This window comes from Poromitra crassiceps, assembly GCF_964638095.1.
Source record: "Poromitra crassiceps genome assembly, chromosome: 5".
Lineage (NCBI taxonomy): Eukaryota > Metazoa > Chordata > Actinopteri > Beryciformes > Melamphaidae > Poromitra > Poromitra crassiceps.
The window spans coordinates 64,787,617-64,803,814 of NC_139642.1; the positions used below are offsets into that span (position 1 = coordinate 64,787,617).

The 16,198-nt window shown below is 43.0% G+C and overlaps 1 protein-coding gene across 2 annotated transcripts in view; it reads left to right on the forward strand.

Moving 5' to 3' along the window:
- Window positions 1–16,198, forward strand: part of LOC310777328 (alpha-2-macroglobulin) — a 74,887-nt gene that overhangs the window by 15,676 nt on the left and 43,013 nt on the right. For both annotated transcript variants that reach the window (XM_083637660.1, XM_083637659.1), the window contains exons 5-12: window positions 85–105; window positions 1,976–2,147; window positions 2,245–2,329; window positions 7,706–7,823; window positions 7,934–8,048; window positions 8,158–8,267; window positions 9,542–9,706; window positions 12,401–12,637. In XM_083637660.1, the coding sequence (XP_083493786.1) occupies window positions 85–105; window positions 1,976–2,147; window positions 2,245–2,329; window positions 7,706–7,823; window positions 7,934–8,048; window positions 8,158–8,267; window positions 9,542–9,706; window positions 12,401–12,637 (1,023 nt within the window). The remainder of the gene's footprint in view (window positions 1–84; window positions 106–1,975; window positions 2,148–2,244; window positions 2,330–7,705; window positions 7,824–7,933; window positions 8,049–8,157; window positions 8,268–9,541; window positions 9,707–12,400; window positions 12,638–16,198) is intronic.

The window sequence follows — 16,198 nt, forward strand, 5'->3', positions numbered from 1 at the left end:
TGTGTTCTGTTTTTTTTTCTTGTAAAAAAGCTCCACTTTCTGCCATCCAACATTCACCTAATTATTTTGTTTCTTTCATTTCAGTACATATTTGTGGATATTGAGGTAAGAGACACACACAATCTTTGCAAACTAAGCATTGCATGAAAAGTTAACTCATCGACTAGTCCTGCCAGTTGTTGACGACACCAAAAACATCTAAAAAGAAATGAGACCCACAAAGAGAATCTGTGATTACTTACGGATGTAAACAGCCAAATATGACTCGCCAATGCAACCTTTTTAATCACTCACAAGAATGAATAAATAATAATAAACGAGTTCAAATATCTCTGAGTCACCCTGGACTCAACCCTCACCTTTCAGAAACACATTAGAAAGTGACCAACTCGGTCAAATACAATCTGGCGAACTTCAGACAAATCAGAAATTTCCTGACGGACGATGCTGCCCTGATGTTCTTACACTCTATGATTTTTTCCCACATTGACTACTGCTTAACGAGCTGGTCTTTGGCTTGTGAAGCATATTCTTCTTATCAGATGATGAGGTGATGGTGAAAAGATTCCACAGAGACCAACAAGCCTATTCAGACATTCATTTATTTTGTTTGAACAAGCTTATGGTATCAGTCATGAATCTGCAGCTTCATGGAGAGCAGCGGTCAGGTCAAGATGGGCTCGCTCTAACTTTCACAAAGGATCCTCAGCTAATATATAAGTTAAATGACGTAGACCACTTAATATACATTAGCCTTGTTCTTTTATCCAAACTTGGTAATCTCTCCCGTCTCTGACCGTCCTCTTTCTATGAGCTAACCAGCCTGTTCTAAGACATCATCTACATGTCAAGTTTGTATAGGTTTGCTATAATATAATATCAACATGTACCTATGGAACATGAAATACACATCACTTGTAAAACAGCTCTTAAGCCGATTGAATCTCTCTTTAAGAAAGCCCTAAAGATCTTCGATAAAAAGCCCATCTTCGCTCATATCTGTAACATTATAAAGAAGCATAATTTCCTTGATTTTGACAATTTTAAAACCTTCAGACAGGCCTGCTTTGTTTTTAAGTGTCTCCATGGTCTTGCCCCACCCCTTCTGGGAGAGTTTTTTAAGCGGAGGTCCGTGGAGGGCATGACCACCAGGGCGTGTCTAAGAGGAGACTGCGAGCTGGGCCACAGACGCACCGCTTTCGGAAAAAACGTCCTGTCCATTGTGGGCGGAAAGATATGGAACAGTCTCCCGGCCGTTTATTATTTTATATTGTCTGTGTGTATTGCTTTTATCCTGTGTATGTATTGTTATCCCTTATGCATTTTTATTATATTGCTTTTTTTATTCCCGTATCCTGTATTTATCTTGTAGTTTTTAGTTCTCTATGTCCCGAGGACTGCGGGTGAAAATTAGCTTCGGCTAATCCCGGCACATTTACCGTTGTCACGTATGGATGATTCTGTATGTGTAAAACTGTCTTATTAATGTGCACTGTCCTGTCTAAATAAACAATAAAGTAAAGTAAAGTAATTGACAATCAACATAATAATAGAGAGAAACATGTTTTATTCTACTGTGACGTTTGTTCTAACTGCACGTGGTTGTTTTTTGAATTTTCCAACATAATTTCCAACGTCAGTGTGCATTATTATGCATAGAAAGCGTGGTGGCCGTGCTTTAACTACAGGATTCCTCAGGTCAGGGTCAAGGCTCGGAGACCCCAGGTTGATCCATTAATGGGGTTTTTCTGGTAAATCTCTACAACTCTGGGAAACTGGGTTGGAGAGATTGTACAACTCCACACCATAAAATGGGGACATTTTGAGGCAATTCCTTTCCAGGTGATTCATAGTAGATCAGCAATAAATATCATCATTGAAACGAAGAAGAAGGTGGAGGCCACTAGTAGGAAAAGCCAATAGCTCTGAGCTCAACCACAAATGAAAGTCTGTGTGTCTCTCCCGTTATTGGTAGGATCCTAAGACAAACCTCATTGCCCGGTGGAACGACCCGGCAGTAGTTGGTGGCATCCTTGACCTTTCCCTCCCCATGAGTCCCGAGGCAGTGCACGGAATCTACACCATCAAAGCCTCCACCAAGACCCCAGGAGAGGACATCTCCAAAACCTATGAGATCAAGGAATACGGTCTGCTTCTGTTGAGTTTGAAATTGGGAGTGGTCAGGAATCCCTGTTTATTGATTTTTAGCTGTACAGTAAGTATCCATGTTTTTGTTTGTTTTAGTTTTGCCTAAGTATGAGGTGAAGGTTCACCTGCCTGGTGTGATTACCATTCTGGACCAAGAAGCAACGTTGAAGATTTGTGGAAAGTGAGTGTCAAATGATGGACAGAGGTGAAACTTAAGTAATGAGAGTTAAAGGGCCACGTTGCCGATTTTCAACCAGCTTTGTATCATTACAAAATCAGTAGTACAGTATATATGCAAATGAGCAATGTTTAACTTCCCTCTATCTTGCCTGGACCGAGAGCTCCCCATTCACTCACACAACTTCCTGGTCCAAATGATGCCATGATTGTCATTTCGTCCAGGAAGTTCTGCGAATGAAGGCAGAGAGATAAATAATGATAGCACCTTCATGACATTAGACCAGCGTATACATTATATGACGTATATGAGTATAATTTTCATCAGTGTGTGTGTGTGTGGGGGGGGGGGGTAGGTTCAGCGTAGGGCTGTCTGCGACTCAGAATTCTGCCAATACGAATATTCGTTTATCTATTCTGTAAAAATAACACATATAAAAAAGTATAGAATATCTTCAGTAGTTATTTCAACCATATTAACAATCAATGCAACAGAGTGATGGGGACATATTTTGAACATTTAAAAATCAATAAGAGACTGTATATGATCAGGCAAGATTTGAATTGATGACGTCGGGCTATTGGATAATGGATTTGTCTGAATAATGAGACAGGCAGGAGACACCTATTTCTTTTCTAAATTAAGCTCTTAGAGCCACATTTTGTATTTCACCTTTTCAACATTAAAACATGGAACCTACATGAATAAACACATTAAAACATGGAACCTACATGAATACACAAATGTAACGGTGTAAAATAAGCTGCTTTGAAATGACATATATACAGTTCTTTAGCCTATTTCTCAGAAACAGATTGGTCTAAATAAATCGAAACAAAATTAAATTGACAAATGAAATTTAAGATTGGAATTTAAATTGGGGGGGGGGGGGGGGAACGACTGCTCGATTTGAGGAATCTCCGTTGACTCAACGGGTCTCTCAACTGATGATTCGACTATTTGACTTTTAGAGGACAACACTAGTTCAGCGAGTAACCAGCCAATCGTGTTAAAGAGCATGGTGCAGGTTAAAAAAAAAATCTGAATTTACATTTTGGGCTCATGATTAGAGTGAAAATACTCCAAAAAGACAGATCACCCCTCCCCCCCCCACAGGCCCCCAGGGTATAAATATGGAGAAATAGGTGGAATTTTATAAATGGGCGTGTGACATAACAACAGGAGTGACATCACAAGAGGAGAATGTTCTGCTGGGGCTGACACAGGGATGCAAAGTCATGGAGAGTGAAAAAAGGTGACGGATACCAGGGCAGACATAAAACCACTCAGAAATCCTCATATTTTGGGCTGAAAATGTGACTGTCACTTAAAAGTGCCTAGTTTGCATCCCTGTGACATCACAAGTGGGAGTTCTATGAAATGGACCAGTGCCCTCTGCTGGTTACACTAAACTAGTCTAAACGCAGCTATGTGTGATTGAAATGGTTCCCCCCCCCCAAATCCCATTGCTATACATCAGGGATATTCAACTTGCTTTGCCCGGGGGCCACTTTCGTGAAATGATAGAAGGCCAGGGGCCAGTTAATAAACAAACAATATACATTTTTCTGTAGCGGAGATTAGGTTTTTGGGGTGTCAGCCGGAGTTTAGTCTGACAATGTTGTGCAAACCGGATAGTTAGTTAAGTTAGTTAGGTTAAGTACATACATAAGTGCCTGGGTAGTAGTGATGCGCGGGTCAGAGTTTTTTAAGGCCCGCCCCAACCCAAGAAACCTCAGAAACCTCAGAAACAGTTCTTATTCTTCCCCATTTCTTTTAATGACCTCATACGCTCTCAATTGGCCATGTTGCATAGTAGGCTACTAAACGTAGTAGTGCAGCAGGTGCGCACACGGCTTGCAGATACGGCTAGACTTGCTGTCTGATTTCTTTTAATTACCTCATGCGCTCTCAATTGTTCACAGCCTACTCACGTTGCAGTAAATTTGACAAATAGATCACAGTCGAGTCCACAACAGCAAATCTGCGGTGGCATTAGTTTTATGGACACTTCAAATAATAATTACAGCGAATAATCCTTCCAAAATGTTTGTTTAGAGAGCACATAGGCTACCTCATTTAAGCGTTTCTTTACTCCATGTAGGCTATAGAGAGTGCAGCAGGAGTCTGTCTGATTGTGTGTACCTACGTGTGAGAGAGAGTTCACGTCTTTAAGGTTAATTACTCTGCGTGTTTCGCTGCTCTAAATTATTTAATAATGTTGCTTTGTCATGTTCTGAACCTGTCCCGCCCGCACCCGCGATATTTTCATAATTTGCCAACCCAGCCCGCCTGCGGGGCAGCCCAGCCCGCGGGACCCGGCGGGTTCTGGGTGACCCGTGCATCACTACTGGGTAGCGAGCAGACGGCAGTATTTGACAATTTAGCAGCTAAATCATAGATTATTGAAAGATATTCCATATTCCAGACTGAAATGCTATAAGAGAAGTGGAGTATTGGCCAGGACATGAACATTTGGACACTTATTCAGCGGGTATCTTGCATGTTGCGTTCAGGTGCACTATTAAAAAAAAATTGCAATTCCATCGCGGGCCACATGCGGCCCGCGGGCCGCAAGTTGAGTATCACTGCTATACATGTATACCCCTTCCACATATTAATGCAACCTGCACCATGCTCTTTAAGTGTTTATTTTCTACCTCTAAATAATTATGTTGGCTAAGTTCCTTTTGTATAAATTCATGTCCATGAATTTATACAGTACACATCAAATGTTCGGATACATTTTCTCATTTAAGTGAATGGGAAGGTATGTTCACACTTTTGACTGGTACTGTACAACATGAAACTTGTTTGTTGTATGTTTCAGAAAACTTTATTTACATGCACAATGTTATTCACAAATGTCCACAATGGAGAATGACAATTAAACGGAATGGACACCGTTATGGGCAAGCAACATGTTCAGTTTAAAGTGGTCTTGAAGAATATAGTGTTATTGTAACACGCTTACCTATTAATAAGGGTAAATAAAAAAGTAGCCTACAAATCCTGAATAATAAATGAATAAAAATAATTTAGGCTAAGCCCAGCATAGGCAACAACACTTTTAGCGACTGTTTTGGCTGAACAAAAAATATAGAAAACGGTATTGACGGTATTGGAAATCATACCTAAATACCCTGGTATACCTTAATTCGGCCTAAGCCTAGTGACAGTAATGGTGACAAAACACAACATATATATATATATATATATATATATATATATATATATATATATATATATATATATCCGCCACTTAGCTCCGCCTGTGATCATAGAACTAGGTCGTTGTATTTCACACAGGCTCCGCCCTCTCACAGGGCTCTTTAGGCGTAGGGGGTGAAGCCAGATGACTTAACAACCTGCCGAGACGCTAACACCACATGTGAAGCTGCTTCATTTTGATAGGCTCTGCTCATTAGCACCATAATAGATTTAGAATTTTCTCAAAAAACAATTTTTGCTAACTTCGACCTAGACCATTGATGCAATCAGCTCCACATTTTGTATGCATGATCTCTGGACTGGCATGATTGAAAGTCATCAAAAGATGCCTTGTACTTCATATTGTTTGGCTGGCTGCTACAGTATATGCCAATCAATTTTAGTGGACAACATGAGCCATATGAACGCCTTTGCCATCTTAAAGTCGAGCTCAACTCATAAATGACTTTTCTTTTCTTTTAGTTCAAATACAGTACCTGGGTATGCAGTGCACCTATTTAATAATGTATGCAAACAAAATCACAACAATCTAATTTATTTAGTTTTTCACACTTTTTAACATCAAAAGTTCATGATTTCATTGATAACAGTAATGTACAGTTTGCTGACGTCACCTAGTACTATCAAATTTCTACCCCATTTCAACCAATCATATCACGACATGCAGCTGTCAATCAAATCTTCATTTCTGGATAATTTTCTCTTCCAAATGAAGTAGAAAATGGCACCTAGTGCCTGTCATCTTGCAGAATTCCTATCCCATAAACTAACTACTAACTTGGCCAATTGTTAGAAACATGAACAACAAACAAAAACTATAATCTCTAAGAATGCAAAGAAATGTAACTGGCTCGTTAAAACGCGCATTCCAGCGATATCGTATTTACAGAAATAGCGTAAAAGGCGCGCGCTTGAGAGCGTTTGAGAGCGTGGTTGTCAGGGGTCTCCCCTCGGAGATTCCAGGCGGGCGGGCAGCACCCATTCATCGGATTGTCCGCGCCCTCCGCACGAAGCAGCTGGCTGCCTGGTACTCCGCGGATCCCACTCGCGTAGCACGACAACACGCTGAATCCCACTCGATTTGGAGGCGTAACACGCCAGGATTGGCCAAAGCCCAATCCAGTCCCCAGAAGTGTCAAATAAAATCATTGACATGATACTATGACCCGCCTCTCAACCTGTCATCTTAGACAAACTATGTTTTCAGTCTGAAACGGACTCATTATGCACGTGACGAACAGGTTCAGTTCGACTTTAAACAAATGTGAGTTGTAGTGTCTCATTATGGTCTACTCTAAACAGTTATCAGTTGTAGTGTCTCATTATGGTCTACTCTAAACAGTTATCAGTTGTAATGTCTCATTATGGTCTGCTCTAAACAGTTATCAGTTGTAATGTCTCATTATGGTCTACTCTAAACAGTTATCAGTTGTAGTGTCTCATTATGGTCTACTCTAAACAGTTATCAGTTGTAGTGTCTCATTATGGTGCAGTTATCAGTTCTAGTGTCTCAATATGGTCTGAATAACATTCCTATCAGGGGAAATAACATTCTTATCAGGGGAAAAACTACTTTTTCTTTCTGGGGCACACCCATAGAGACAGTCCGCATGTCTGGGAATGCCCATACAGGCTCTAGGAACGCCCACAATAAACGCTGGTTAGCTGGCTCAGCCTGGCTGGGGGCGTGGTCAGGGTGGGGTAAAAACCCCCGTTCTATCCATTCAGCAAAGTTAGAATTTAGCTGATAGCCCAGCCCAGGCAGACACGATCAGGGATTTAACCACCGCAGTAAACGCACATCTGAGCAGACGTCTTGTGTTCTGCTCTAGAACCCCCAAACATGTAGTTTAGAGCCGCAGCACCGTCTTTTGGTGAGTCAGCCCATGAGATATATGGGCGATTTTACCCCACTCGCGCGCCAGCCGTTTAACATTTTGTGGGCGTTCCCAGACATGCGGACTGTCTCTATTGTCACAAAATATTGTCTATTGTTGGCTTGCTACAATCCAAACCTATCTATCAGGATTGGCCTTATATGGCATTTCCTTATATAGCCCATGTTTCATTATCTTTAGCAATATTTGCTTGCTCCCGCTACTATTAAAAACCGCTCCTTTTGATATATCCATCTGCCTTTTTCTGTAGATACACATATGGGAAACCAGTTCTTGGATCAGTCAAGGCAGTGGTTTGTAGAAAGGCCTATCGATATTACTGGTTCTCTGATGACAAAACTGACATCTGCAAGAAGTATGACCTGAGGGTGAGTATCCTCGAGCCACACGATCTATCTTTCTGTGAGCTTGGTGTTCTTTCGCTGCTTCATCATTTCATTTTTATGTGTCTGCTCGCAAATACTCCTCATTCTTCTAGACGGACAGAGATGGCTGTGCAACACAAATGGTGAACGTGACCGAGTTTGCCCTGAGCAAGAGAATGTACGACGACCACTTTGAGGTGGAGGCTGAGATGGAGGAGTATGGGACTGGTAGGGCTACTGGATCCCAAGTCATTGGATCAGAGTAATGAGTAAACTGGTGATGTACAGTAGTTGTCTTCCTGTTGACCCTTGACCTTTATCTGTGCTCTCGTTCTAGGGGTCATCCTGAAAGGCAGTGGCCAGACCAGCTTCACCAGTCAAATCAGAACGGTTGCTTTTAAGGACGTATCGGCAGCATACAAGCCAGGGATCGTATTTGAGGGAAAGGTAATTCCTAATGGAAATGACAGCCTGTGATTTGGATGAAACTTGGAGGGATGATGCATTCTGGTGCTGCACTCTGGCAGTTAAGTTAAGCAATAGCTCACAACAGGCCGTGCGTGGTATATGCTCATTATACCACAACTAATGGTCAAACTTTGGTGTGGTATAATGAGCATATAACAATGGTTACCAAGTATGGCAATATGAAACTAATAGACAACTCTAATTTAAATGGCTGTTATTCATAAATTATAATGTTCCCCGTAATAAAATAGTCCCTCCTGGCTCCCTGCACAGCCTGTTGCTGAACATACAATGTAACGTCAGCTAGCAACACAGGCTTGGTGACAAACAAATGGCTAACGTTAGCTAGGTAACTTTGGCTAATGCTTGTGCTAACGTTGGGTTACAGAGACCAAACAAAAAGGAGAACAAGTAAGTTGGACTAACTGGCAAGTTCTGAAAATGTGTGTCTTCGTTACTTTATTCCAGCTAAAATGTGTTGGTTGTTCATATGCCTGTGAAAGCCAGCTCTCCTACGTTAGCGGTTTCGCAAACACAGGCTGTGCGTGCTACGTTAACTTGGTTCGTAGTACATCCGATGCTGGAATTAAACACATATTTTCAGAACTTGCCACTTCAGTCCTACTTCCTCGCTCACTTCAAAGTCCCAAATCCGATATTCCATGAGACTGATGTTGTATAGCCAGGGAGCACACACAGACAGCCAACTCTGTTTGTGAGCTTAGCTAGTAGCTACCATCTTGTTTTCTCAAGTGGGGGTGTTTATATCACAGCTGTGAACCAATCAGATTGCTTGATTTGAGATAACCGTTTTATAAAATGACATTGATCCTTGTTCCTTGTTTTTACATTTTGAAAGTAGGGCTGCAACTAACGATTATTTAAATTATTGATTAATCTCTTGATTATTTTATCTACTAATCAATTAGTCCAAATGTCACAAAATGGTCAAAAATGAACACTTTTCCCCCAAAACCCAAGATGATGTCCTCCAATGTCTTTTGTCCTGACCAACAGTCCACAACGCAAAGATAATCAGTTTACTGTCATAGAAGACTAAATAAACTAGAAATTATTCACATTTAAGAAGCTGGAACCAATGGCTAGAACAAGAGAATATGTTTTTTCTTAAAAAAATTGTCTAAAGTAAATGATTAATCAATTATAAAAAATAGTTGGTGATTCATTTTCTGTCGATCAACTATTTGAAAGTACAGTTTCATTCTTTTGTTGATTTTCCCTTTTTTTTCCAGGTCAAAGTGACTGGCCCAGACTCCAGCCCTGCTGCCAGTGAGCCGGTGTACCTGTTTGTCCACAGCCCACAAATCTCTGAGAATGTGACTCTGACCACAGACAACAAAGGAATGGCTTCCTTCTCTCTGGACACCTCACTGTGGAAGGAAGGTGTGTCGCTGCTGGTAGGTGACCTGTCTATCTTCCTCATCAGCGGAGCTGCTGGTAGGTGACCTGTCTATCTTCCTCATCAGCAGAGCTGTTGGTAGGTGACCTGTCTATCTTCCTCATCAGCGGAGCTGTTGGTAGGTGACCTGTCTATCTTCCTCATCAGCGGAGCTGTTGGTAGGTGACCTGTCTATCTTCCTCATCAGCAGAGCTGTTGGTAGGTGACCTGTCTATCTTCCTCATCAGTGGAGCTGCTGGTAGGTGACCTGTCTATCTTCCTCATCAGTGGAGCTGCTGGTAGGTGACCTGTCTATCTTCCTCATCAGCGGAGCTGTTGGTAGGTGACCTGTCTATCTTCCTCATCAGTGGAGCTGTTGGTAGGTGACCTGTCTATCTTCCTCATCAGCGGAGCTGTTGGTAGGTGACCTGTCTATCTTCCTCATCAGCGGAGCTGTTGGTAAGTGACCTGTCTATCTTCCTCATCAGCGGAGCTGCTGGTAGGTGACCTGTCTATCTTCCTCATCAGTGGAGCTGCTGGTAGGTGACCTGTCTATCTTCCTCATCAGCGGAGCTGTTGGTAGGTGACCTGTCTATCTTCCTCATCAGTGGAGCTGCTGGTAGGTGACCTGTCTATCTTCCTCATCAGTGGAGCTGCTGGTAGGTGACCTGTCTATCTTCCTCATCAGCGGAGCTGTTGGTAGGTGACCTGTCTATCTTCCTCATCAGTGGAGCTGCTGGTAGGTGACCTGTCTATCTTCCTCATCAGTGGAGCTGCTGGTAGGTGACCTGTCTATCTTCCTCATCAGCGGAGCTGTTGGTAGGTGACCTGTCTATCTTCCTCATCAGTGGAGCTGCTGGTAGGTGACCTGTCTATCTTCCTCATCAGCGGAGCTGTTGGTAGGTGACCTGTCTATCTTCCTCATCAGTGGAGCTGCTGGTAGGTGACCTGTCTATCTTCCTCATCAGTGGAGCTGCTGGTAGGTGACCTGTCTATCTTCCTCATCAGCCGAGCTGTTGGTAGGGGACCTGTCTATCTTCCTCATCAGCAGAGCTGTTGGTACAGTAGGTGACCTGTCTATCTTCCTCATCAGTGGAGCTGCTGGTAGGTGACCTGTCAATCTTCCTCATCAGTGGAGCTGCTGGTAGGTGACATGTCTATCTTCCTCATCAGCGGAGCTCTTGGTAGGTGACCTGTCTATCTTCCTCATCAGCGGAGCTCTTGGTAGGTGACCTGTCTATCTTCCTCATCAGTGGAGCTGCTGGTAGGTGACCTGTCTATCTTCCTCATCAGCGGGGCATTCTCTCGGCACGTGCAGATCGATCGCCAAACCCATATTTTTTGGATTGACGCTGCTGTGTGCTGACATTGTGTGTCGAGAAATATTTAGTGTTTCCCTCAGAATTGTATCTTTGTCACAGTGGAAAAACCTCTGAAGCAGCATTTAGAGTAGACCACACATGGGCCCCCTGTGTGGCCCACAGTGGAATAAAAAGAAAAGAAAAGAAAATTACAGTGCACCTGAACGCAAGATGCAAGATACCTGCCGAATAAGTGTCCAAAATGTTCATGTCATTCTGGCCAATACTCCACTTCTGTTATAACATTTTAGTCTGGAATATGGAATAGGCTATCTTTCAATAATCTTTATGACTAAAAGGCTAAAAGTAATCTCATGTGTTCTACAGTCATTTCTTTCGGCCCTGGGGCATTGGCGCTTGGTGATTTCGGGCCCTGATAACCAGTGTACTATGGATCAACTCTATAATAAATAGTTAATCAAACAAACCGCATCAGAGCTAGATTATGTTTAATAACTTTGCAAACTGATGTATCAGTCTAACTGTACGTTCAGTGATAACGCTTCATTTTGAAAGATGCACTCAGAAAAAACTAGGAAAAAGTAGCATAGATTCAAGATTCAAGATTCAATACTTTAATGCCATGTCAACAGAGTTGATTGGAATTTGTTTCAGTGCAGCTCTAAAAAACAGACATAAAAACAGACATAACAAATCACAGATTCAGACACAGAAGAGAATAAAAAAAGTGAAAAAAAAACTACATAAAATATGAGAGAGGCTGAAATAGATAAATAAAGTGCACAGTATTACAAGCCGCATTTGTTCATAAAAGCAGTTTCGAGCTGCCTATAAAGTGCAGTTCAAGTTCAATTCAAGCCTTAGGATTTAAGGTGCGATTTAAGGTGCGAATGCAAAGAGGGTCAGAGTTCAGGAGGCGAACCGCCTCAGGATAAGTGCTGTTCCTGAGACGGGAGGTCCTGCACCTCAGAGACTGAAGCCTCCTACCTGAGGGCATGAGTTTAAAGAGAGAGCTAGCAGGGTGGGAGGGGTCAGCGATCACCCTCTGCATCTTGCGTTTGGTGCGTGTGGCATACATGGAGGAAACGGATGGAAGGTCGTGGCCGGTGATTTTGGACGCTATGCGTACCACCCTTTCCAACCGTTTCCTCTCAAGGGCGGTAGTGTTGCCGTACCACACTGTGACTGAGAAGGTGAGGACACTTTCCACAGTGGCTCTGTAGAAGTGAGCCATCGCCTCCCCAGACACACCAAACTAGAACAATAAAGGAAGCAAAATATCAGCATCATAGTAATTAAATGAATGTAGTCCGGGGTATCGGGTTGAAGGTGGTTGAAGGTTGAGAAGCGATGGTTGACGGTGGAAAAAACCTCTGCTGTCGTTTCGACAGGCGAGATCTAGAAAGAGAGAGGAGGACGAGCCATACGTGCACAACCTGCGCAGACCAGAGTACCGCTCAGCGCACCATAGTGTGACGGCCTTCTACTCCAAGAGCAAGAGCTTCATCAAGCTGCTGCAGGCCAGCAGGAAGCTCTCCTGTGACCTGGAGGCCGCTGTGCGCGCTACCTACATCATCCAGGGGGACGAGCTCAAAAGCGGACAGGACGCTCTTCACTTCTTCTACTTGGTAAGACTAATGCTATTGCTTGACTGTTACAAATCTCATCTAGTCTTGCCACGTTCCATTTCTATTGGGAACCAGGAATCTCCCGGTTCAAAGTTCAGGACGTCCGATGACCTCGGATTTCCTACCCCTATCTTGTGGGAGCCTCACCAGCCCCGACCTTTTTGTTAGAAGTAAATCAAAGACATAAACTGTGCCAACATAACGGTACAAATAAGTCAAAGACAAAACAGACTTATACAAAGCAAACTAATAACAATCAAATACAAGACATCCAAAAGTAGAGACAGTGTCTAGTGATTGGGCAGACATTTGTTAGACAGGTGGTAGTGTGTCGGGATATGTATGAGTTTTAGAGATGCGCGGATGAGCTTTTATGCCACCCTAATCCGCATGTTTGCATGAACCGTCCTCTATAAATCTGCGCAAATTATTTTGTACTATTTATAGATCTGCGCCCGCTGTGCATCCGACATTTCACAACGCTATAAATGAGCGATTTGGGTACATGAACTTACTGTTTCTGCTGCCGTTGGTGCGATCGCTGCAGTCGACTCCAAATAAACATCCATGCTGTATTATAATCCAGTCCAGCACTTGCCCCTGTAGCATACTAGGCTAACGCTTTAGCTATATCAAGACTGGATTGACCTGTATGGGAAAATAATACTAGCGCGTTGCGTCTTCTCTTCCAACGTGTCTTCAGTGGAGACTCCTGGTTGACCTTCTGGTGACATCATTGACCATATAAGGAGTTAAGAAAGAAGGCATCCCATCGCGTGGCTATTTGTTTACTACTATACTGCCTTGGGTCCTTGAGCGTCCTTGCCATCTAACAATAGGCGCTAACATAGGCGGCTAACATGTGCCTGACGAAAAAGTATGCTTAAAATACGTTTATAGACTAGATAACGTAATTAATATTAATGTTCCTCATTAATGATACATAATTTCACCCGCCCGCAACCCATCCATTATTAATCAGAATGTTTATTTTTATGATCCCGCCTGCGGGACGGGATATCAGTGCGGTCAGTGCGGTTATAACTGCAGCCCTCGCATCTCTAATGAGTATGTATGTGGGGTGGGGTCGGGGGGCAAGCACAGTCTACATGTACACATGCACATACATACACGACACGTATATATACACATACACACATATATGCTGTCCCGGTCATTGCTCCACCCCCTCTGTCGAAAGTTTGACGTCACTTAAAGGCAGAGGGGGTCCTAGGCATCTGGAGGCTCCAGGCCAAGCCACGAAGGAGGCCCCTACCGGTGGCGCCGCCGGCGGGGTCCCTTCCGGTGGCGCCCCTTTGGGGCGCCGCCGGAAAAAAAATTGACCTTTTTTGGATGTATTTTTGCCATATTTAGAGGCTGTTTGAAGTTACATCCCCCCACAGATTCAATGGGCATGACCCTCTGCATCCTCTCTCATTCTCTTTGTGAATCTTGTAATCTTTATATCTTTGTCACTTGTCATCTTTATATCTTTATCTTTGTCACTTGTAATCTTCATAATCATATCTTTATCTTTGTCATCTTTATATCTTTATCACTTGTAATCTTCATAATCATATCTTTATCTTTGTCACTTGTCATCGTTATACAGTAAACCAAATATAGATCACTCATTCAACTCAACATCAATCTACAAATAAACATCAATGTGTAAATAATAAGTAAACAATAAGGCACTCCCACAATACAAAGAAACATCAATAACTCAAATGAAGGCACTATCAGTGGACAGCGAACGGGCACTGCAATTTAGCATGAACAAGGAGCCACATGGCGGACGAATCCACCGCATGTAGAACACAGTATAAACGTCATTCCACACAGACAACAACAAATAATAACACTCACTTGTTCCTTGGACTAGAGATGTCAACGGTTAACCGTTAATCGATTAACCGTCGCTAACGTCGTTGTTCGGTTATTGCTGTCGGTCTATCAGTTAATATTAAAAAAAAAAAAAAAAAAAAAAAAAAAAATCTGCGAGGCCCTCTAGTGGACGGGGCTCCAGGCGGCTGCCTGTTCGGCCTGGTTCAAGGACCGCCTCTGCTTAAAGGATGGCTTTACCGGTAATCAACCCACTTTGTATCATTAATAATCTCTGCGTAATATAAGCACATGTGCAGTGTTTACCTTCTCTCTCTGTTTTCCTCACAGAGATCTCCCATTTCCTCCTCTGGCAAATCGCTCCGTTCTGACGCGTTTTACAACGTCACAACGCGTCAGAACAGAGCTGCAGAAGTTCCGCTGGAGAGGCAGAATCTGCTCCGAGGGCGGCTGTTATTGTTTATTTTTACTTTTTAAGTATGCGCTCATCCACAGAGAATAGCATGGAGAGCCTTAACAAGCCTTAACTCATTGAGTGCCAGCAGCCACTTTTGGAAAACGGATGCTCCCAGTGCCAGAGGTTCAGAGCGTTTTCAGTGATTTCTCGAGGCCCACAGAATATTGTGTGATATTACTATGTAAACACCGAACATGCCCAAAGAACGATGAGACTCTCTTCTATCATCAGCAAAAAAAAGTTTATTGATATCATTTTCCGTTCTTTAGTTATGAGCCGGAGAACATAGGTTGATTTCAGCAAAAAGAGACGTTTCAAATTAGAAGCTGAGATAATTAGCCTTTTGTGAAATGAAGCATTTCAAGCACATGACTGACTCTGAAGCTAATATTTTCTGATGTAGTGACACCCCAAAAATAATTTCCTTCAATAAAACAGCGAAAACAAAGGATTTCTTTTTGGCAAAATAATATTTTTTAGCTGCAACCAGCAGCGCTGGCCCCTGCGTGCGCTGCTGGTTGCAGCTTCTTGCTGGTCTTGATTTACTGCTGGTGGGCATCAGATATTCTAGCTTGCGTTTGCCAATCCTGTCCTGCTGTCTGGGTCTGTCTGGGTCGGTGTTGTATGCTGCCCTGCGTGCCCCACCCCGCTCAACTGCAAACCCCACCTCCGTGGGAGTGTCTCTGGTGGCTCTCTGCTGCGTTTGCTCTGTACTGAAAAGTGCGCTACATCCAGCTTTTTTACAGCGTTCCGCGTGTATTTGTCACCGGCTCCCATGCTTCCAGTTGAGAATAATAACAACTCCACAACTAATCATGCGGATGGGCTATCGCAGCGGACACGGAGGGGCTCAATTGTGGCAGCAGATTGGCTGCTGCAGGCAAAGCTAACGTTATGCTTTATGCATATCGATGCATACGGATGCGATTTCTGTTTCCCCATGACTTCTTCTCTGTTTTTTCCTCGCCTTTCTGTAATCTGGAGACCACTGTCGCCACCTAATGGGTCTGTAAAATAGCTTTTACACATTCAACATCCACCATACTTTCACAGGAGATGGATCAGGCTTTAATCCACGTCGCACCGTCAAAAAACGCAATTGACGACTTTAGTCGTCATTGGCACTGAACGTTACTATTTGTATTGACGACTATAGTCGTCATTGGCACTCAATGAGTTAATGATTTGCAGCTGGTGGGGGCGGAGTTTCTGCAGGCAGCAGCAGGAGCTTTTTTCTCCGTGAGGTAAACAGAGAGAGA